Source organism: Egretta garzetta, unplaced genomic scaffold (assembly GCF_000687185.1).
Source record: "Egretta garzetta isolate BGI_Z169 unplaced genomic scaffold, ASM68718v1 scaffold158, whole genome shotgun sequence".
NCBI classification, from domain to species: Eukaryota; Metazoa; Chordata; class Aves; order Pelecaniformes; family Ardeidae; genus Egretta; species Egretta garzetta.
Window position 1 is genome coordinate 1329444 of NW_009260430.1, and position 21516 is coordinate 1350959.

The window sequence follows — 21516 nt, forward strand, 5'->3', positions numbered from 1 at the left end:
GCGAGTGCACAAGGGTTGAGGAGGAGGAGGATGCTGTCACATTTGATTTTTTTCTCTTTTTCTCTTCCTCCCTGAAAGAGCAAATTTATGTAAAATGGAAAAGAAAAAAAAAAAAAAGAAATCCCCTCTTAATGGTGGATGAATTATTTAAATGGGTCTGTTTGCTAATGTGATTGACTTCAACCAACAGCACAGGTTGAACTGTAATTATGGGAAAACAATCAAATCTCTATCTGGGTTCAAACCATACTGGTCTTGCCACTTTTTTTGTAGTATAGAAAAACCTGTTGGGTGGCTTTCGTTAAGCTGAGCCTCCTTTCTGCTGCTGGGGCAAAGAAACGCAAACCAGTAGAGCCAGTCAGACTGCAAAGAAAAATTATGGCTTATTGTCTGTGCAAGTTCACCCACACTGCTCACTCCTGTCTCCCCCGTCCCAGATGACCGTCTCTTGATCACGACTTAACTAAGCCGGAGGAGTTGAGGGAGAGACGCGCAGAGACAGCCCCCCAATGTGAGTATTGTGCCTGCATGGCTTTTTATCTGTCCCCGGCATCCTTGGCAGTGTTGCATAGCTGGGAAGGGAGCTGGCTTGAGCTGCGCATGGAGTATTGTCCAAAAAACTGCCCAGCAGCGCGCTGGGGAGAGCTGTCACTTGGTGCTGGCAGCCGGAGCCTGCTCCAAGCTCCCATCTGATGGGCAGAGGCAGTCGTGTCACGGGTTTGCTTGCTTTTCTGCCCCGTCTCAGAGTTTGTGGAGGAAATTTGGATTTTTCTAGCAGCTGGGGAGTTGATGGCTTATTGCAAAGCGGCGGCTCTGCCTCTGTGGGCATGCAGGGTCGGCAGGGAGCGGAGCTGAGCCAGCCTGGGCTGCACGGCCGCTGCCCAGCTGGGACCCTGGGGCTCTCCTCGCCTCTCCCAAAAACTACTCCTCTGGCGTTTTCCACTTGAGCATGAAAGGTAATGAGAGATCACTGGAATCTGAAATGCAAAGAAACAGCATCCAGCTCTAGCTCAGGTGAGGTGAAATAGCTGTGCGAGGGTCAGAGCAGTTTGTGGGTGGCAGGGCTTGTGTGAGTACCGGGGACGCTGGTCACGTTTGCATCTAAAGAGCAGGGACCAAAGGCAGCAACCACCAAAGCTTTCTTTGAGCAACCATCCAGGGTGCACGGCAGCCGTGGTGTGAGCAGAGCCGGGTCCGCAGCCACGCTGGGATGCAGGGAGGGAGCGCGTGGGCTGGCGGCGTGTGTGTGCCCAGCTCAGGGGGGCATCACCCCCTTTCCCGCCTGATCCTCCTCTTGTGCAGTGCTGGCCTGCGCCAAGCCATGCACACAGTATTTACTTGGCAGTAAATAACTTTCAATGGGGTTGGGGGGCTCCTTTCCCACCCCTGGTTTCCCACCCCAAATCAACTGCATCTCTATTACCAGGGCTAAGAACCCCTTTTTCCCCCATAGCAGCTGGGAGCTGGGTTGTGGTGACCCTCGCTAGCTGGGTGAGGTGTCCCTCTGTCCCCCCCACCTTCAGACCCTCTGTCCCCACTGCATTCCTCATGGAACATCCTGCCTGTGCCCTGCCAGGGCAGGCAGATATGCTCCTGCAGGCAGTGCAAATATTCAGCAATGCTGGAGCTTGCCAGAGCTGCAGAGGCAGCCCCAGGCACAAGGTGTGATGCTGCTGGGGGCTGCCACCCCCCTCCCTGCTCTCCCCTACCTTAAATCCAGGTCGAGGGAAGCGATGGGGGGATTGCTGCAGGGGGGAGGCTGTGTCCGCACATGCTGCCTCCCTGCACAGGGATTTTGCTGCTGTGGGTTGGACTGTCCCCGTCACCTGCTCCTTGTCACCTCTGCTAGGATGGTCCCATGATGGGGAATGCCCTGAAAGCGCTTACAGGGGGGATTACCACAGATCCTCCCATCGCTTCAGTGCAGGACACAGGACACTGCTGTGTGGTATTGATTCAAAGCCCAGCCTGGGCAGCAAATTGTCCCCAACACCAATGCGTCACCAAGAGTTTGGGACAAGCAGAGATGCCTCAGCCCATAAAAATTCCTGCCTGTGGCTGTCCTGCTTGTTGGATGGCACAGTGTGGGGCTGAGCTGGTAAGGGAGGACCCGTCCGTGATGCCACAGCGGGGCTAAATCCCAGGCGGAGCAGAGCTGCCCTAGAGAGGATCAAGTCACCATTTGATCTGGATCAGATGCAGGATGAAGCCGGCAGAGATCTGCCCAGCAAGGTGCCCAAGCGTGGTCCTAGGCAAGCCTGTCGAAGGAGCAGGTATTTCCCAAATACGGCATCTCCTGCTGAGCTTTGCCCTCCATTCGCTCAGGAGCGGTGAGAGGGTGGACGTGGCCCAGCTAGGCTGCAAATCTGCCGTGTGTTAGGGACTGTACTCAGGAGCGGACTGGCTCCGCTCGGCAAACGTGCCTGCAGCTGGGTGGACTGGCACATGGCTGCGAGGAAGGCCAAGCCACGCTGGGTAGGGTTTTCTTCCAAATTAGAGGCGTTGGGCACTTTCCCTCCCCAGAAGCCAGGAGGTAAGTGGGACCTCCCTCCTGTTTTGACATGAGCTGCAGGAATTCCTCAAGGACGGAGATTTGGTGGAATTAGTCTTTGGCATCTTTTGACAAAGTTTCTCCGGGGTTTTCAGAGGCAGCTCATTAGTCCAAGCTGCCTAGCGTCATGAGTACCTTCCGTACAACCTCAGCAATGGCAGCCTGGGTCCCAAACCTCACGAGGAGCAGATGCCGAGGCTGGGAAGAGAAAGCATCCACCCTTCCTGCCCCACTTGTGCCCAACCTGGGGCTGCCCCAGCTGACTGATGCCTGAAACTCTGACATTGCTCAAATTGCCCAAAAGGAGCCTTGAAAGCAGAGAAGCAGCATCCAGAGATTTGCTCCATCACTGCCTTAGCAGAGCCACGTGGGATGTGTGGGGAAACCCAAGGCACGAGGTCTTGCCCAAGACTGGAGCAGGGAGTGTGATGAATGAAAGGGCCCCTCGCAGCCCCCCCGACCCTCCCCTCACCCCAAACCAGGCACCACCGTGGTCCTGGCAGATCACAGCAATCAATGGCCAAGGGGACTGTGTCCCATGCAGGTGTCCTGTGGGTGGGCACGGAGCTTGTTTGGCAGAATAACAGCAAACACAGCGATGTTGCCCTGGGTCTTCAAAGCAAGCGGAGCCTTTCCTGAGGCTCCTGCTCTTATAAAAGAGAAGTATTTACTGACTGCTGTGACTTCAGCCTTACATCAGTGGAAAAAAGCCTGTGTTGTCTCCCAGCCCCCTGAAAGCTGGGGCATCCCCATCGGCAGGGGGTCCTCAGGCATCCCCCACCGGGGCATCCCCATCGGCAGGGGGTTCCAGCCACCTGGTTCAGCTTTTGGACCTGCACCACCAGCAGCTTTAAGCTGCCCTGGCCATGGGGATAGGGCCAGACCCAGCACCCCAAGGCCCTGCGAGCTCCTGTGAAGGAGAAGCGCTGTCGGCTGTCCCACCCCCATCCGGCTGACCTGGTTCAACCAGTGGGGCCAAAGTACCCAGGAGGGTTTTGCAGGACTGAATCTTCCTAGCACACAACCCCCTTTTTTAAATAGTGCTGGAGAGAAATGCTGATTCAGTTAAAGACTTCATTACCTGCGCTGTATCCAGGGGAGAGAGATTTATTCTTTTCATTTGCACGGCCACTAGCTTGTCTCAGGATGCCCACACACACCCTACCGCAGCAGGATCAGAAGTGCCGCTTTACGTGAGCATGGTTACGACGCATCTTCACGCCCCCTACCCCATGCAAGACCTGCTTGCCCGTGCAGGACCACGAATGACAGCTCTCCATCCGTGGGCTCCGAGGCATGCTGCTCTCGAGGTCTTCTGCCATGGAGGAGCAGAAGACAGCGAGACTGAGATGCTCTCCTGGCACTGTGCACAGCGTAACGGGATCACAAGCAGAGCGTGGGGTGACACCACTGTCTATCAGAGCTTCCCAGGGTATTTACCACTCGCTTTCCCCAGCCAAGGGCTCTGGGGACGGGGGAGGCAGCGGGAGCGTGTTGGCTGGGCTGGGAGGAGGCGGCAGCCGCGCGCCTCCGCTCCCGATGGAGCTTTGAGCTATTCCCTGAGCCTCACCGCTTCTCAATTAAAACACCTGAAAAATGTGATAATGCTTCATTACCCACTTCCCAGAGCATTTTGAGGTGTTAATTAAGTAATGTTTATAGAAGCTGTGGTTACCCCGAGATGCACAGGCAGATAAGTGGCTACTTTTAATCATCTTCCGAATCCTCGTGCGGGCAACACAGACCTGCCCACAGATCCGGCCGAAGCCCACCATGCTCTGGGGAGCATCGTGGTGTGACTGGTAGGTCCAAGTGCCTCGAGTGGGGAGCAGGACAAAAATTTACTTCTGAAGCCCAGCAAAACAGCAGGGAGCTGGGGAACAGGGGGACAAAGCCTCCCTCATGGCTGGGGACGGTGCAAGAAGAGACCCCTTAACTGCTCACCCTGCTATAGAACAGCCAAAGTAAGGTGCCTGGGAATATTCTGGTATTCATAGAATCATAGAATGTTTTGGGTGGGAAGGGACCCCTAGAGGTCACCCAGCACAACCCCCCTTGAGGGAGCAGGGACACCGCTAACCAGATCAGGTTGCTCACAGCCCCGTCCAACCTGGCCTGGAATGTTCCCAGGGACGGAGCCTCCACCCCCTCTCTGGGCAACCCCTTCCAGTGTTTTACCATCCTCAGTGTAAAGAATTTCTTCCTTAGATCCAGTCTAAACCTACCCTGTTTTAGTTTAAAGCCATTACCAACTTCTGCTTTAGTGATCCTGCAAGCCCAGGGCAGCAAAGCCTCTATGCCAGAAGGAGGGATGTTCCCATCCCCAGGGGACACAGGGACACCCCCCAGCTAGGGGGTGTCAAGCAGAAATAAGGTAATGGAGGAAAATCCCCATTGCTTTGGTGGTTAGAGAAGCAGAAGCTGGGGTGGTGGGGGAGAAACTGAGCTGCTGGGTTTGTGATAGTCGAGGCTGCGCTGTATTATGGCAACACAGACTTGAATAGGGTTGAAGGAAATAGGTGTGTGGGCTGGGACCGGAGGCTTCTCTTGGCGGATTCGCTCTTGTTCTCCTCTCCCCAAAATGGGGCACGTCTGCACACAGGTGAGCAGGGGCAGCACCTCCCTGGGGTGCCGGTCCCCAGTCCGGGGGGCTGCAGCCAGTGCCAGTCCCCAGCAAACCCAAGAGGCCAGCGAGGCAGATCATGGCCCTTCTGCAGCTCTGCACCACCGGGTTGGGATCCCCACCCAACGTCAGCGGAGGCGACCCTAGGGCAGGCTGTCTGCAGCAAGAGCTCCCTGCAAACCGGCCCCTGGGCTGGTGGAGCAGCACAGAGCGGCTGCCCCGCTTCTGGGAGGATATTCGGGTTGTGCGAGGTGGAGGAAGGCACCGAATCCTCCTCCCTGGCAAGGCAAGAGCCAAAGCTGCTCCTCCTGTCTCACCTGTCGGGGGGGAATTTTGCAATCTGCCAGCCCCTATGCAACACCCGCGTGCAAAACCAGCGTGGTAGAGAGTGAGCGCTGGGCTCCATTTTAGGGCAGCCTGTGCCATGTTAAGTCATACAAATAAATAAATGCCCAGCAAAAACAAAAAAAAAAAAACACCAATACACACACAAAAAAATTCCCCGTCTTCCAAGTGCACAGTATATCAGCAAAGTGGATCAGCTTCACCCTGGTCTGCAAAATACTCCTGGCACTGCAGATTTTCCATGAGTGATCAGGCAGCTTTTCTGAGTATAAATTCAATTTATAATTCTAAAATTAGATCAGGAGCCTAGTAGGGTAGCCAAGAAAAGGAAGTTTGGCTGGTGAAAGCAGCCCTGCCTGGCAAATCACCCAGTGAAAGGTGTATTACATAAATCCAGCCTGAAGCTGAACAACTCCAGCACTGCTGGAGTTCCGTGTCAGAACTTCAGAGTCCTGCCTTTTTTTATTTTTTTTTTTTTTTAACATCTTAAGCTCATTTAGCTAACGAGCTGATTTATTCTTCTGAAAAGAAACAGTGCTGAGGGTGAGGATGTGCTGTGGCTCGATGCAAGTGTGGCTGGCAGCACCGGGGATGGTAAGGAGAGGCCAGAACCCCCCCAGGGACCAGGGAATGGGGGATGGCTGTGCTGGCAGCGCCTGTCCGAGTCGGTCCCTTCCCGTCCCTTCCCAAGCCCCCTGGCACAGGCTGGGAAATAACCTCCCTGCTGCTTTTCCTTTCCCCAGCTGCAGTCAGGAGCATCCCAACCCGAGGAGCGATGCCATCCGTACCCAGGCGATGCTGGGGGTTGTCCCAGCCCCGTGCATGAGAGCTGACGTGCCAGGGACCCTGTGCCCCAACCTGGACCCTGTGTCCCACCCTGAGCTGGGCATCAGGGGACGTGGAGAGCAGGTGAGCAAAGCCATGGCCGTCAGCAACAGCCCTGCCCCAGGGGGCTTGGGTTTTCCAAACCCACTGGATTTAGGGGCTGGATGAGGAGTTTCCCTTTGGTCCCTGACACTGAGGCTCTGTTTGCGGAGGGCACCCGTCACTTTGAAATACAGCCGGCCCCACTGGCACGCCAAAGGGCTGCTCCCAGCCCCACCGCGGGGCCGCATCTGGCACCGCCGGGTGTATATTACAGTGACAGGTCTGGAAGGGGCTCAGGGCTGTAAATGAAATCCCTGTCTCGGGGAGCGAGCTCTACACTGAGGGACTCTGTGGTCTGGTCTTCATCAATAAATCTCCCCCAATAAATCCTCTCAAGCAGGGTGGAGGAGTGAGGGGCTGCGGCTTCACACCTTGGCCAGTCCACACCGGGTGAGAAGGAGCAAAGCCAAACACAGGGGAGAGCCTGGGCTCTCTGTGGGGTTGCTCTGCTGCAGCAAAAGGCCAAATCCTGGGTGCAGACACACGGGGGGTGATGCTCGTGCAACATCTCTGTAACCGTGGGTGTGCACAGACCAGAGACCCAACGCCCTCACCAGGTTTGCCACAGAGTGGCAGTCCTACCTGCAGGCAGGGACAGATCCTGGCATCTCAAAAAGCACTGAAGGTGGCAATAAATAGCTTTTCCCTGCTGATCAGACCCCAGCATGTCACAGATCCCCTCTGAACCTGGGGGCTCTGATGAAAAGAAAATCAGGAGTGCGCCCTGACCCTGGTACCACTGCAGCCGCAGCCATGCACGGAAGGCAAAGCTGCTGCCCACACCCCAGCCCCAAATCCCGGTCTGCCGGGCTCTGCCCGCAGCGCTGAGTCACAGCAGCAGGGATCCGGATCAGGCACTGAGCACCTGGGCTGCCCCCCCCTGCCCTCCACCTCCCACCGCGTCCAAACCCAGCCCTGCCTCCCCAAACCACGGGCTGGCACCAGTCCCAGCCTGGATGTTACCTTCCCCGGGTGTCCCAGCTGGAGCCCTGTGGCCCAAAATGCCGGGGGCTGTTCAGCCCTCCAAGACACCAGCCTCGGGGACAGGGCAGCGCCCAGGTGGGCAGGGGCTGATCCAGCACCAGCGAGCATCACAGGGAGCCCACATGGCCACCGATGGCTCTGCTCCCAGTTGCAATCCTTCCCAGTTTACAGCACTGGGGAATGCAATGGGAATTAGTGCCTGAGCACTTCAAAGCCTTCCCAGCCAGCACTCAGGGTTCCAGCCCCGCGACGGCAGCGATGGGTCTCACAACCTTCAGCCCTGGGGAGGTGCTTTGCCCAGGGCAGAGATGAATTTAGGGCTCAGCAATCCTGGGAAGTGCTTCCCGTTAACATCTTTTCATCAGGGGGTTGGGTTTTTTTGCGGAGTAGAACCCAGTGTTATTTCCCCTGGCTCGATACTGAGCCATGGCTCTCGGGGCTGAGCAGCAGAGATGGGTTCCCAATCCCATATCACGGCAGCTGATCCCGAGCTGCGACAAGCCACGCCGTGCCTCGTGCTTTCACGTGCTGGGAGCGATCACCCCGCCCTGGGAAAGGATGGGTTATGCTCAGGGAAGTGGGAGCAATGAATATATATTTTTAATTGTTTCTCCAGAGATCTGCTTGTTTGCTCAAAAGGCAGTGAAGCTGTTTCGCTAATCCAAGCGTGGTAAGAGCCCGCGAGCCGAGCTCCCTGCTTCTGCTCGCCGGCGCGTGCCTCATTTCTTTTGAAAATCAGACGCTTTAGGGGAAAGTTTCTTCTTCCAGCTCTTCGTGCCCACATCTTGCATATGCAGGCGATCCGGCACACCTCTGCTCTGCATGCAGATAAAAGGCACAGGCGGGCTGCCGGCAGGGAGCCGGGCTGGGAGTGTGCCGGAGCCCGGCAGAAACCTCCCCGTGCCACCGTGGGGTTGCAAAACCCAGGTCCCAGCCCACCTTTGAACAGCAGCGAGGAGGTTTTCTCCCTGGTCAGGGTTGAAGGCTGAGTGCCCAGGTGCTTTGTAGGGAACGGGATTACCAGCCATGGCTCAGTAACCCGGCGTGACTTTTAGGGGAGAAGCTCCCATGTGACGATGCTGAATGCCCTCACGTGGAAGTCCCTCTTCTCCCAGCGTGGTTTTGGCGGTCCCAGAGGACACCCCAAGGTGGGCAGGGCTTTGCTGACCTGCTCCAGGGGTTGCACACCCCTCCTGCCCAAACCCCGGGGAACCCTCCACGATGCTCTGGGGGACTGCTCAGACACGTGCCCCTTCCAGAACCAACATGGTCCAGGAGGGACCTGGGCCCACAGCTATCTTGGGGGATCCGAGGCTCCCCAAGGCTTTGGCTGATGGAAAGGAAAGGGTTTATCCCAACATCAGCATCCCAGGGAGGAATGAGGTCATCACTGATGTAATGAACTTTCTTATCTCCAAAGTTGCTGCTTTTCATCCCTGCTAGTAATTTCAAAATTCATGATCACTGGGGTTAGGGAAAAATTCTTAAAAACCAACCACTTTACTTTCAGGCTGGTTTTTTACCTCCTGCCTTTCCCAGCTTACTGAGATGGGGGTGTCGTGGGCTGCTCTCCACCCCTCCTGGGTTTTGGGGGAGTTTTTAACCAAAAAAGGAAAAAGCAAGGCTTTTTAGAAAGCAGAGCACTTTATCTCAGAGCACTTGGGGATTATAGAACGCTACTGCCAGCACTAAGTGATGGTACTCAGCATGATGGAGCATTAATTACCCCATAACATCAATGGGGAAACTGAGGCAGGGGCAGGCTGAGCAGAGACCTGAGCTCGGGGCAGGAGCTGGGACACACCAGGGTGCCCCAGCTCGCATTCAGCCCCATGGGTGCTGTGCCCACACCGGCTCTGCACCCACCAGGTTTCCTGTGGAGCTCAGCTCTGCACATCACCTCTCCAGGTTCCTCTGTAAAATGGGGTGAATAACACTCGGTTTGGTGTCTCCCAAGGGTTTGAAGAGGCTGCAGCCAGTGAGGCCGCGCAGGGAGCCTGGGCGATGGCAGCAGGGCAGCCGAGTGGTACATGTTGCCTCCATACAAGCTGTGCGTGGTGCCAGAGGGAGGAGGGATGCACAGGAGCATCTCAGGACCCAATGGGAGATGGGTCCATCAGGCTCGAGCACCAAAGCTGTCACGAGTTTTTCCATCATCAGTCCCCAGCAATGCACTCCCAACATGAGTCCCACAATCCCTTCTGCAAGAAGATGCCCTGCCAGGCCTTGTCCCAAAGAAATGTGATTTAACCAGCTCAAAAAGTAGAGGAAAAGCTTCCAGTTGTCCCATTTTCTGAGCCGTTGCTCTCCACTTTGCCCATGCCCCCAGCCTGGGGCTGAGGCAGGGTGGACAGGTCTGGAAATGCCTCCCAGATGAGCCTGCGGCTTTGTGCATGTCTGTGGTTTGGCAAATGATTTCACTTTCTAGATTTGGGCTTTGTCCTGTTTCCAAGACTTTCCAGAACACCATGTACACAAGAGAACTTCTCTTTTACTGGACTTTTGGTTTCTATTTTAGGTTGAAACCTGAATAATTTGAAACAAAAGGACATCCTCGTGCTGGAAGCAGCCTGGCGTGCATCACAGCCCTGAACATGACCACAGAGAGTTTTGCAGAGTTCCTGAATAAGCTCAAGGAAATCCATGAGAAAGAGGTCCAAGGTAAGGAGACATGAGAAGTCTTATTAAAAACTAGCGGAGGTTCGTTTCTTTGTGATGCCACCTTGATCTGCTTGGTTTGAAATAACCTGAAGGGAGGAGGAGCGGCTGTGGATTAGGGAGCTTTGGGAACTAAGGATTAGGGAGCTTTGGGAACTAAGGCTCAGCAAGCATCACCCATGGGGATGGATGGGGACGCAGGGTCCCAGCCTGGCCCTCAGGGGACCACACCATCCAATGGCACCTTGGTATGGCTTATCCAACTTATCCCAGTGGACAAAAAGGTGTACGGAGAAAATCAGTAACGTTTTGGACAATGAGGAGGAGCAGAAGAGAGAGGGTGTTCCTGCATCCCATATCTCTGGAGATCCCACCTGCGGGAATCCCACTTGTTCCCAGCATTAACCAGAGGGGGATTTGGCTCCTTTCCTGCTCCTGCTGGTGTGGTCTGTGATAAAGATGAATTGGGAGGTTTGCAGAGATGACATGCCCACCTGCTGGGCATCTGCTCCGAGCAACGCGGATCCGAGAATATTTGGATACTGAGGGATCAAAGGGAAAGTGGGAAGATGCAATAATCTATAAGGCTGAAGCAGCAGGAGTGTGAGGATCTGTTAAAGAAAACCTTAGAGTCAGGTTAGATAGTTTATCCCTCTGGGGAATAAATTATTCCTCGGGTCATACATTATTAAAATAAGAGCCATTAGGTTAAGCAACCCAATGCCAAATCCAATTGTTTTCCTATCAAAATCATTCCCAGTATCAATGTGATGAACAAACCAACAGCACTTTTGGAGGATTCTGGCTTATGAATTCATTCTTCTCTTGTGCAATTTCAAGCTGTGTGAGAGTTAGAAGAAACTGTTGAGCAATTTAAACCACATGTTTACATCTACTTTGCATAAAATGGATCTGACGAGGTGTAACGTCTGCAGATCCATCAACGAAAGCCGTTCCTGTTGAGCTGTAAATATCCTCCAAGACGCTTGGCAGCCCTGAGACTTATAAAATACTGCCCACCTGGGAAATGCATGCTGTAGTGAAAAATAAGTAGAAACAAAACTAAAACAGACTTTTTGGGGGCGGGGAGAAGTGCAGACTCATCAAACAGTGGAAATGCAAAACCTGCTCACATTTTGTACAACTTTCCCAGCTATATTAAACCGTGATATTGTTTAACATGGGCAATGATGTGTGATCCTTTCTTAGAAACAAGGTTTGTAAATCAGTGAGGTTTCTGCAAAACCAGGCACCCTCCTGAAGTTCCATCGCCGCATTTTGTTTCGGAAGTACCAGGGAATGGGCTATAAATACCCCCCTCTCCGTCTCTGTTAATTATTCCAGGTCTGCAAAGCAAGCTGACGGAGCTGACGACAGAGAAGTGCCGGTGAGCAACACCACGGCTGCTCTACCCACGCGGCGGCGGGACGGGGGGCGGAGGAGAGATTACGCCACTTCGTTTTCAGACCTCCCGGGCACTTCTTCGAGGCCGCCGGGTTGAGAGAGCACAGTTTGCCTTTCTGGCTCTGCCAACTTTAAACCTTTTGGTGACTTTCACCATGCAAGTCCCCAGCACAGGCAGGGCTTGGGGGTGATCCCAGCCCACCTCCAGTTTACCTTCCCACTGGCAAGCGATGCTCGCGCCAGTAGGCACTTGCTCTCCTGGGGAGCCATAAAGCAGGATGAAGCAAGCTGCCAACTCCAAGGGCGAGTGTTGCAGGGCAGCCTCTGGGCTCTAACACATTTGTTTTCCCTCCTGCCACACAAAGCAAAAGCAATTCAGCCATACCGGTGTGAGCAGCACGGCGGGCACGGGGCAGAAATCCTTCCCCTTGACAGGGCGCTGCAGATAAAGGCACAGATTTGGGGGGGAAACCTGATAAACCTCTTTTCTTTGTTCTGTTTCTTCAATTAGCGATGCTCAGAGAATTGAAGAGTTGTTTGCAAAAAATCACCAATTAAGGGAGCAACAGAAGGTCCTTAAAGAAAATGTAAAGGTGTTGGAAAACAGGTAAGATTTATTTTTCCATAGGGTGCTGTTCGGTGGCAGCGAATGCACCCTCCTAGGGGGAGAGTTTGGGGTTTGCTGCGTTCCCAGAAGTGGGATATAACACATGAACGTCTGGTTTTGCACCCCCTTGGCTACTGGGAGAGCTGGGGGAGCCTGGGCACGTGCAGAGGAGCCTTCCTACGCTGATGGTGGTGGGACTGGATGTGTTGGGGGTTGGAAAGGCCAGGGCTGGGCTACACAGGCGATAACACCTCTGACCAGTTCTGGGTGATGGGCTGGGTGTTCACGCTTCTCTGTGGAGAGGGCAGGAGCTTTTTTCCCCTGTGGGAATGTAAAACAAGCTGCCGGCTGTGGGTTTCCCTCCAGGCTGCGAGCAGGTCTCTGTGACAGATGCATGGTCACCCAGGAGCTGGCGAAAAAGAAGCAGAATGAGTATGAGTCTTCCCATTTCCAGAGCCTGCAGCACATCTTCATCCTCAGTACGTACCACTGCCTGCTGTAAGCTTGGCTTTGGCTGGCTGAGTCTTTGCTCAGTTCATGCCTCTCCAAAGTGTTTGCATGTGAGTCCTCCCGGTGACCGGGCACCCAGGAGGGGCTTGGGGATGGGGCGAAGGGAGGGAGCTAATGTGAGTGGGGGGGCCTTGAAAAATCAGATCTGACCAGGACTGCGGATGGCAGCCACGTCCCCCCCAAGCAGAGGTAACTGCTCACACAAAGCGGCAGAGCTGGGGGGGTTGCAGCCCTCTGCACCTCCAGAAAAACGAGTGATGCTTACACCAAGAGCAGCCCCGAGCTGGCCAGGCCATGTCAGCTGCCTGGAAAAAAGATGCATTTGGCACCGCAGGAGCAGCACTCTGGCAAAGACAGGGAAGGCACAGCAGCGGCTCAGCACGGGTAAATGGAAATCAAGCAACACGTGTGATGGATCTTCTCCAGAGCCTTTGGCAGAGCTCCCAGCACCACTCAGGCTCGGGGTGTTTTTCCCTGGGGATCTGGCTGGCCCAGGGAGGATCATGGGGGTAAAAGGAGATAAGGCATTAAGAGGGACGGAGAGGTGCCAGCAGCCCTTGGTTTATCTCCCCTGTTATGCCATTGCTCCCCCAGTGCTGCTTTTGAGCAGGAGCGAGCCGAGGCAGCAGCCCACCCTCCTCGCTGCGGTGCCCGGCTGCTGGGTGCTCGCAGCTCCCTCTGGCCTTCATCCCATCCCACTTGACACCCCCAGCCCTCCCCCTAAGGCAGCACCCGCTCATCAGAGGCAGCCACGGTGCCCACGGGCAGGATTCCGGCTGCATCTGTCCCACCCCATCTGGGTCGCGCTCGCCCCCTGAGCTGGATGGGCTGCAAGCAGACCCCAGTCCTGACCAAACCCGAGTCGGAAAGTTGCTCCCTTTTATCCCTTAGCCCCCAGAATGCTTTCAGAGAAGGAAGGAAATTTGGCATCCCTCCAAAACCTGGTGCCGCTCCCTCCTCCTCCTCCTTCCCCATGCACCCCAGCAAGCTGCGAGGAGCATCATCAGCTCTCTCCTTGCGACGCCTGAATCCGCGGCACAACTTGTGTCCCTGCAGCTAACGAGACGAACCGCCTGAGGGAAGAGAACAAAACTCTCAAGGAAGAACTGAAGAGGCTCCGGAGCCTGGAGTAAGTGCTCTCCCGGGTTTCATTCGTTATGAGGGGTGTTGGTACAGACAGAGGCATCCCCGCAGCTGAGCAGGGCTACGTCCGGACCGCAGCATCCTCAGGGATATTTTAGCATCTAATTCCTATGGATTCCTGTAGACACTGAAACACCCCAAATGGTCTCTAAGTCCTTGTTGACTTTTGCTCACCCCCCTCGTTCACCCGCATCCGCTAATTCAGTTTTTTGGGGAACAAGGGTATTCAAGACCCCCCCATGGGGGACTGCTCGTGGGAAGCAAAGCCCTGAGCTGCTTGCCTTGGCCACAGATGTCAGCGTGGGCTTCCACGGCTTTCCCATGGCACCAGCTGCCCTCCCACAGCAGCCAGAGAGGATCTGCAGGAAGCAGGTTGTGTCTGGGGGGAAGGGGAGTGACACCAAGGGGCTGGGATGGGGTTAAGAGGGAGAAGCGATCTGCACCAACAGGTTCATCTCCCAGCAGTGAGAAAGCCAAGTAACCTGCCAGGCTGGCTAATATACACAAATCAGCTCATTCCTCAAAGGTTTAAAGTCCAGAGGAATTAGCACTGAGGGATTAGTTCAGAAATGTGTTTTCTTTGGAGCACAGATGCACCATCCCCTTAAAGAGAAATTCTCGCTTTTACTCCCCGATGCTTCCCAGGGCCTGAGGTGTTTCAAGTCGGGGAGGCTTGGATTTGCTGAGCACCAAGTGCTCCTGCTCTGCTCTTCTCTGCCCTGGAGGGCTGGATAGGGACATTTCCAGACAAACACCCATATCTTGGCATCAGGGTCCAGCCAGGACTTTGTCCATGATATAAGTGTGGGTCTCCAAGACTCAGTGACTCCCTCATAGTGACCAAGACCATCAGCCATCGCTATGGTGAAGGGGGACAGCCACCACATCCCCGTGCTGCATCCACCCCTGCATCAGGCTGAAAGCCCAGCCAGGGATGTACAGGTTCCCACAGAGCTTTTGCAATAGCCGCCGTTGGGTTCTGGCTCACCCAGCACCGTGGCTTCCTGCAGCATTACCCACAGGCAAGTGGGGAAATCAGACCTTGAGCTGTTGTGTTGGCTCTGTCCCATGCTCCAGACTGCAGCTGAGCTAGCAATGGAAGGAGGTGAGTCTGAGGATCTGGTATATCCACATACATACAGGTATAAATATGTATATTTATCTATTGGGCTCTATAACTCAGAACTCCCAGTACCATGGGTCTCAAACTGCTGGTTTCCTTCTCCTTCCCCTTCTCATTCATTCATGTCCTTCTCCTTTCAACAGGGACAGGGCAAAGCCCCCAGGAGTCACCTCCAGAGAAAGCAGCTCCACCCCCAGCTCCCCCTTGGCTTTACTGTCCCCAGCGAGCAGGAACACCGGCAGCGAGAAAGCAGCTCACAGGGGAGCAGAAGAAGCCCACCATGACGTGGCAGGTCTCGAGCTGCGAGAAGGTGGGTGCTGCTGGCTCCCACCACCCTCAAGGGACCCAGGGATGGTGTGATGGAGCCATGGTGCAAAGCTTCTCTGGGAAAGGGTCTGGCGAGCAAAGGCCAAGCTGTCAGCAGCTCAGACGGACATTGCGATGGCCAGAAGAGCTGCTGGGGGCGAAGCTGCATGTCAGGGGAGAAACGCTGCTCTGCATTAGAGCCGAAGAGCGCTTGGGTGCTCTCACTGTAACATGAGTGCTGTGCAGGTGTGGACCCGCCACCCATTTCACACAGAGACCGTGTCATTGCCTTGCTGCCACCCGCACATGCAACAGAGGGTACGTTCATTCAGGCGGTGGCTTGAGCCAGATGGAAATTTTGGCTCAAAATCCTGCATAGGAGGTGGTTGGTGCCAGCCAGCGGCGTCCTTGGGAGGCTGCAAGACTCTGGCACGCAGCAGGGCAGGGCAGGGCAGCCTGCAACAGCTCTGCAGGACCGTCATGGTAGCTGGTTGTGCCTCTTTTTGCAGAAAAGCCTGCAGGACAGAGAAGCTCTCCAAGCAGCAGGACTTCCCCGAGCACTGTCCTCCAAGAAGTCAACCTTGCAGAAATTGTGAGTTGCTGGAGGTAGCCTGATGTCCTCAGGCCTTCTCTCCACCACTGTGGTCATCTGAACTGGATCAAGGGGGGGTGGACTAGGATAGAGAAGGAGTAGGAGGAATTTAGGGGGTAAAATAATTAGCCAGACTTGGGCAGTTTGCCATTATCAGAGCCAAGAGGGGCACCTACCAAATGCCAGATGCATCCGCTCTTCAGAAATTGCCACGTGCTGCAAGCAAAGCATTTGGAATTTGGCACAGGTTCCTGTCCCCGCTCACCTTTCTTTGCTGCTGTGTTTATCCTCCATGACAACAGGTCTAGCATCCTTGAGCCCTCTGCCCATTGCTCCAGTTCCTCTCTCAGGTGTCTTGCTGGGGAAAGCTCTGAGGAGTGAAGGACCTGGGGAGATTACGCTACATTTCAGTGTAGCTTATCCAGAGTTACAGCGTCAGCTCTCCATTATCCAGGCGAGCAAGAAGCTGGAGCAGTTGGAAAAGCCTGGAGAACATGTAAACTGTGGGAGTTGTGGGCACTGAGAACAAATACACCGCAGCAGCCCTGCCCAGCAGCATCGCAGATGTCTCTCCATCTGCAGCATAATGAATATCAGTATTTTCAGAGGGCCTGGCATTCAGCAGGGGCCATGCTGTGCGTTGATGCAAGCCTGCCATGCCTTTAAAACACAGAGAGAGTCCATGCCAGCCAAGGGATGCTGAGTGATATGGTGATACGGGGCACTGGGAGGTGAGACTGCAGGACCTGGAGCCCTGTTCCTGGCTGTGGGAACTCAAGCCCACATACGCACCCACACAGATGCTCCTGTTTTGGCACGGGCTTCGCTTACCTGAACTCCACAGAAAACTTGAAAGAGCAACTGAAAAGGGGGTTTGGTAAGGCTGCAGGCAGGCTGTGAGGATAATTAATAGGGATTGCAGGAAGGGTTGGTGACATCTCCAGGTGGGCAGGAGAAAGTCAAGTCAGAACATGTGGTGAGCCTTTCATGACAGCAGACGGAGATGATGATGTCCTGGTCTCACAGCCAGGTACTCCACTGGAAATCCACCCATCAAATCAGTGCATGCCCGGAGCTTGCATGAATGAAGTCCAGTGGCCTGACGAGGGGTCAGGGAATTTGCAGGGTCTTATCTCGGTTAAGCCACTGAATCATGGCTTGGCTTGACTTGAGAGGAGGCACAAGACCTCCTGAGCTACAAAGCAGTGCAGCCAGAAAATAAAGGGTACTGTAGATCCTGCTAGAAAACATGAAGGGGAAATTTCCTGGGAAAACCAATAAAAATATGATTGAGCTGTTGACCAGAATTGTATCAAATGCAGCACTTGGGAGCTGCCCGTCTTGTCCCCTGTAGCCACGCGCTGCCCAGGGTGCACAGCAGAATGGCTCACCTGGACTTGTCCCCTCTGCCACAGGCATCCCAGAGGATCTCCAACCAGCTGCATGGAACCATTGCCCTGGTGAGACCCGGCTCCAGACCCTGCCTCCTGGAAAAAAGTCCTTCGGGAGCAGCAGTGTCCCCACCAGCAAGGAAGACTCCTCTCCCGCCAGAGCAGGAGCGCAGCCCCAGCTTTGAGGCGTGAGTTACCTGCTCGTGGGTCACAGTGTGGGGCTGATCCATGGCCCATTGCAGCTCTCCCACAGGGCAGACTGCAATGACATGACCTCTATTCACTGTATCTGCCCACCTTCTTCTCCAGACTTCTCCCACAGCCTTGGGGAGGGGGCAGGGAGGGGGTCTCCCAGTTGACGCCAGCAAAAAATGACTGGAATCCAGCCCAACGAGATCAGCCTCTCTTTACTCCAGCTTCATCAGACAGACCCATAAAGCAAACCGGGTGCCCCCACCTCCAGCAGGGAGGAGAAGGACCTGCCGTCTGCCCGGGAGGCAGCAATCCCCGCTCCCCCTTATCTATTCTGATGGGCTTTTCTGCAGGGCTCAGCACTTCCCCGGACTTCTCCTCCCCATTGATTTCAGAAGCGCAGAGGGCTGAGCAAAGCCTGTGAGTTCACCTGCAGAGACAGTGAGTTTCCCAGAGTGGGAGTAGATGGTCCAAACATTCCTGGGAAAAGCCCACACACATGGAAGCTGCCAAATAACCAGCGGTAGCAGGGATCCAGTTTGCAGGGCAGGTTCATGCACCATTCCGACCTTCTTAGCATGGCTGTAAAAATCTCCCATGGAGTGAGATTAGGGGAAGGCGGGCTGTTTCTCTGTCCTGGAGGTCTTCAGGGCCACCAAGGCACTAAGAAAGCCCAGTGGGGAGTAGTTAGGATGCTTCTGGCTGTAAGGCATGGTTTGACGAGTGACTTCTCAGCAGCAGTGCTGATGTGAGCGGTCACTACATCCCCCCCACTCGCTCAACCCCCTGCCTGGAGCTGCCGTGGCCCAGGGACAGGAGAGGCTTTTTGGATGGTGGGATGGCGATGGTTTCCTGTGGTGCCTGACCCCCACGGCCACTGGGACCATCCTACCCAGCACAGCACCCAAAGGCAAGTGTGATGCAGGGGCCAAGAGCTGCAACAGGCAACAGGGCACAGAAAGAGCAGGAGAGACCATGCACATCACCTGCAGGAGCTGGGAAATCACGCAAAAATTGCCTAATTAACGCGGTTCTTTTTTTCCTGCTTCTTTTAGTTATTTAACAGCAAGCAAAGCGGACTCCCCCAAGGTTACTCCATCCTACGAAAACCTAAAACTGACTGCCCGGAGAGAGCAGCTCTGCCTCCTCCACAAGCACCTTTCCCTGCACCAGCTGGGGCTGGCAAGAAACTGTGCCTCGGCTGACCGGGACGGCGGCAGCTTCTCCAGCCATTTGCTCAGGGCCAAAGACACCGACGGTAGGACGCGGCTGCGTGATGGCTGGGAAGATCACGCAGCCTTGCTGAAGCTCCCTGCCGCCATGGTGTACGTGAGGGATCAGCACCTGGAGGAGAAGCTGCACCTCCTCAAGCACAGGGAGCGGCTGCAGCATCTCCTCATGCAGCAGTGCCAGCTGGGCCAGCAGGCAGATGGAGACCCGCCGCTCGCGCCCGAGGAGCGGCCCCTCTCCCCATGGCTGAGCATCCCGCCAGGATGCAAGGGGGAAAGGTCCTTCCTGGAGGATGCTGCCGATGGGAAGGAAGAGAAGGAGCTTTGGCTGACCCGGGATGGCTCCGAGCTCCAAGAAAAGGTGAAGGCGGCAAGGGATGATGGTGCAGATGCGCCGCTGGATCTGTCAGACTCTGGCCGTGGCAGGGAAACAGGCTGGGGCCACTTGCGCTTCTCCTGCTGCTGGCCCAATGCCACCCAGGCACCGCCTGGTGCTGTCAAGGAGGAGGAGGAGGAGAAGGAGGAAGAAGCAGCTGTGGTGAGTACAGCTCATGTTGGCATCAGCCATGGCCCATTCCCCTCCCCAAGGTGTCTGGCACTGGTACTGGCACCGTTATGACCACCATTAACGTCCCGTGGGAAGATCATAGAATCATAGAATCATAGAATGTTTAGGGTTGGAAGGTACCACTAGTGGTCATCTAGTCCAACCCCCCTGCAGTGAGCAGGGACACTGCTAACTAGATCAGATTGCTCAGAGCCCCATCCAACCTGGCCTTGAATGTTTCCAGGGATGGGGCCTCCACTACCTCTCTGGGCAACCTGTTCCAGTGTTTTACCACCCTCATTGTAAAAAATTTCTTCCTTACCTCTAGCCTGAACCTACCCTGTTCTAGTTTAAAACCATTTCCCCTTGTCCTAACACAGCTGGCCCTACTAAAAAGACGTTCCCCATCTTTCCTATAGGCCCCCTTTAGTTACTGGAAGGCCGCAATCAGGTCTCCCCGTAGCCTCCTTTTCTCCAGAAAAAGATGGCTTTGCTGTGTGTGAAGCCAATGGGGACATATTTGCACATGACAAAACCACAGCCACTCAGCCCTGGCTCTCGTTCCCCACCTCCCCTCCGGTGCCCACGGGGTTCCCGTCCAGCTCCAAGGACAGGCAGTGCCTGTGCCCTGTCCTGCAGGTTGGTGCAGGAGGGGGGCAGGGCTCCCCTGCCACACAGCCCCGGTGTGTAGGAACACCCCTGCGATGCTCGGCCCCACGGGTGTCACAGTCACCGCACAGGGGCCGGGGATAGCCCTTTCCTCCTGCCTGGCCAAGGCAGCATTTGTGCTCCCTGTATCCTACAGCTCACGCTCTCACGGGCACATCCAACAAACAACTCCACACCAAGCGATCCTGAGGCCCTTCCAGAGACCGGGGGGAGACTGGCTGTCGGCGCACAGAAGGGAGAAGCAGGTAAAAACCCCAGGCAAACGTGACATTTGAGAAGGCAAGAGCCAAAGGTGCTTTTTGGTGAAGGTATCTTACAGCCGGGAGCTCTGTGCTGGGCTCCGCACGCACCTGCAATCCCCGCCGACCAAAGCAGTAGCTAATCAGCATGGGACACCTTCCCAGGAACCCAGGTGCTCCTGGCTTCTAGCTCTTTTGGTCCATCAGGGAAACTTTGGGTTTCACATTTCCATCCTTGAGGGATCAATTTCCAACCCTAGGGATGCCCAAAATTCAGGCTCAGTATCTATAGGGAAAAAATAACCCCAGCTGTTCTGGAGAAGAGCCCAGTATCTCTGCCCAGCACAGACCAGGAGCCACCCATGGGTGCCTTGCACACCCTGCAGAGCACCCTGCACCCTGAACTCAGCTGCTGGGTGGCACAGAGTTCTTCAGGAGCTAACGAGGTCAGCTTAGCACTGACCCATTGGCAAAACCCACTCTACGGTGAGCTGCGACGAGGTCAGCATTGCTGCTCCAGCATCACCCACCCCTCTTAGGGAAGCAGAAGCTCAGAAGTTGCCCCAGCAGAGATGGGGACAATGCAGGAGGTTTGCACTGGAAAAAAACATCCCTGCCTGTGCCCCCTTGCTCCAAAGCAAAGGGCTGAGCACGGAGCGAGGGATGCTGGTGCCTGCAGCAGGTAGGACAAGATGCTCTCTTCCCTTTCCCTGCTCCATCTCCTGTAAGAGCCCTTTGCATTCCCAAAGCCAGCAATGCCCTTAGCCTGGGGGACACACGGTGCTTTCTCCCTGCCCAACCACCATGGGACGTGGGCGCCAGGTTTGCCCGGCGGGTGGGAGGCAGCAGCCATGGGGAGCAGAGCGGGAAGCACGTCTGCCCAGAGCTGCTTGGTACCAGCCTTACTGGCTCGGCCAGAAAGTTGAGCTCGCCTGGATTAGTTGGTCTGGGCGTGTCGGAGCGGTTTGGGAACACTCTCCAGAGCAGGATTTTGCACAGTGGAAAAAAAAAAAAAAAAAAAAAAGGGAGTCCTCTGTGATTTACATGCTAAGGAGATATCATCATAGCAGAAGAATTTCAGCTGATTACATTCTGGGTGTGGGAATACAGGACTTTCTTCAGTTCTCACCTTAAGGTTGACACAAAGCCCAGGAAACAACACACAAATACTTCTGCACTTTCTAGTGAACCTTAACCCTCGGAAGGGTAAAGTGAGGATGGGATCAGACCACAGGGGCTCTAGGGGTGCCTGAAAGCAGCACCATCTGCTCTCCTACCTGGGCAGGGGCAGCAAGGGAGGCTGCCCCGCCGACAGTCCCCCGCTGGCTAGACCTGGGTGTCAGGAGCAAGAAGTACTGAGGTCCTGGAATGCCCCTGCCCCTCGGAGAAGGGCACAGCTCCGTCCCCAGCCCTTTCTGCTCCCCCCCCGGCCAGCAGGGGTGTGCTGATGTGGGACCAGACAGGGCGATGCCACCG

General features: G+C 55.2%; 1 protein-coding gene across 1 annotated transcript in view; it reads left to right on the forward strand.

Annotated features, from left to right (window-relative positions):
* Positions 1 to 10024: 10024 nt before the first annotated feature.
* The window catches only part of RBBP8NL (RBBP8 N-terminal like), a 14672-nt gene continuing 3180 nt past the window's right edge, over positions 10025 to 21516 (forward strand). Inside the window, exons 1-10 of the mRNA XM_009643727.1 lie at positions 10025 to 10091; positions 11433 to 11475; positions 12004 to 12099; positions 12466 to 12578; positions 13666 to 13738; positions 15019 to 15185; positions 15691 to 15773; positions 17189 to 17352; positions 18412 to 19123; positions 19938 to 20046. Of these exons, the coding sequence (XP_009642022.1) occupies positions 10025 to 10091; positions 11433 to 11475; positions 12004 to 12099; positions 12466 to 12578; positions 13666 to 13738; positions 15019 to 15185; positions 15691 to 15773; positions 17189 to 17352; positions 18412 to 19123; positions 19938 to 20046 (1627 nt within the window). The remainder of the gene's footprint in view (positions 10092 to 11432; positions 11476 to 12003; positions 12100 to 12465; positions 12579 to 13665; positions 13739 to 15018; positions 15186 to 15690; positions 15774 to 17188; positions 17353 to 18411; positions 19124 to 19937; positions 20047 to 21516) is intronic.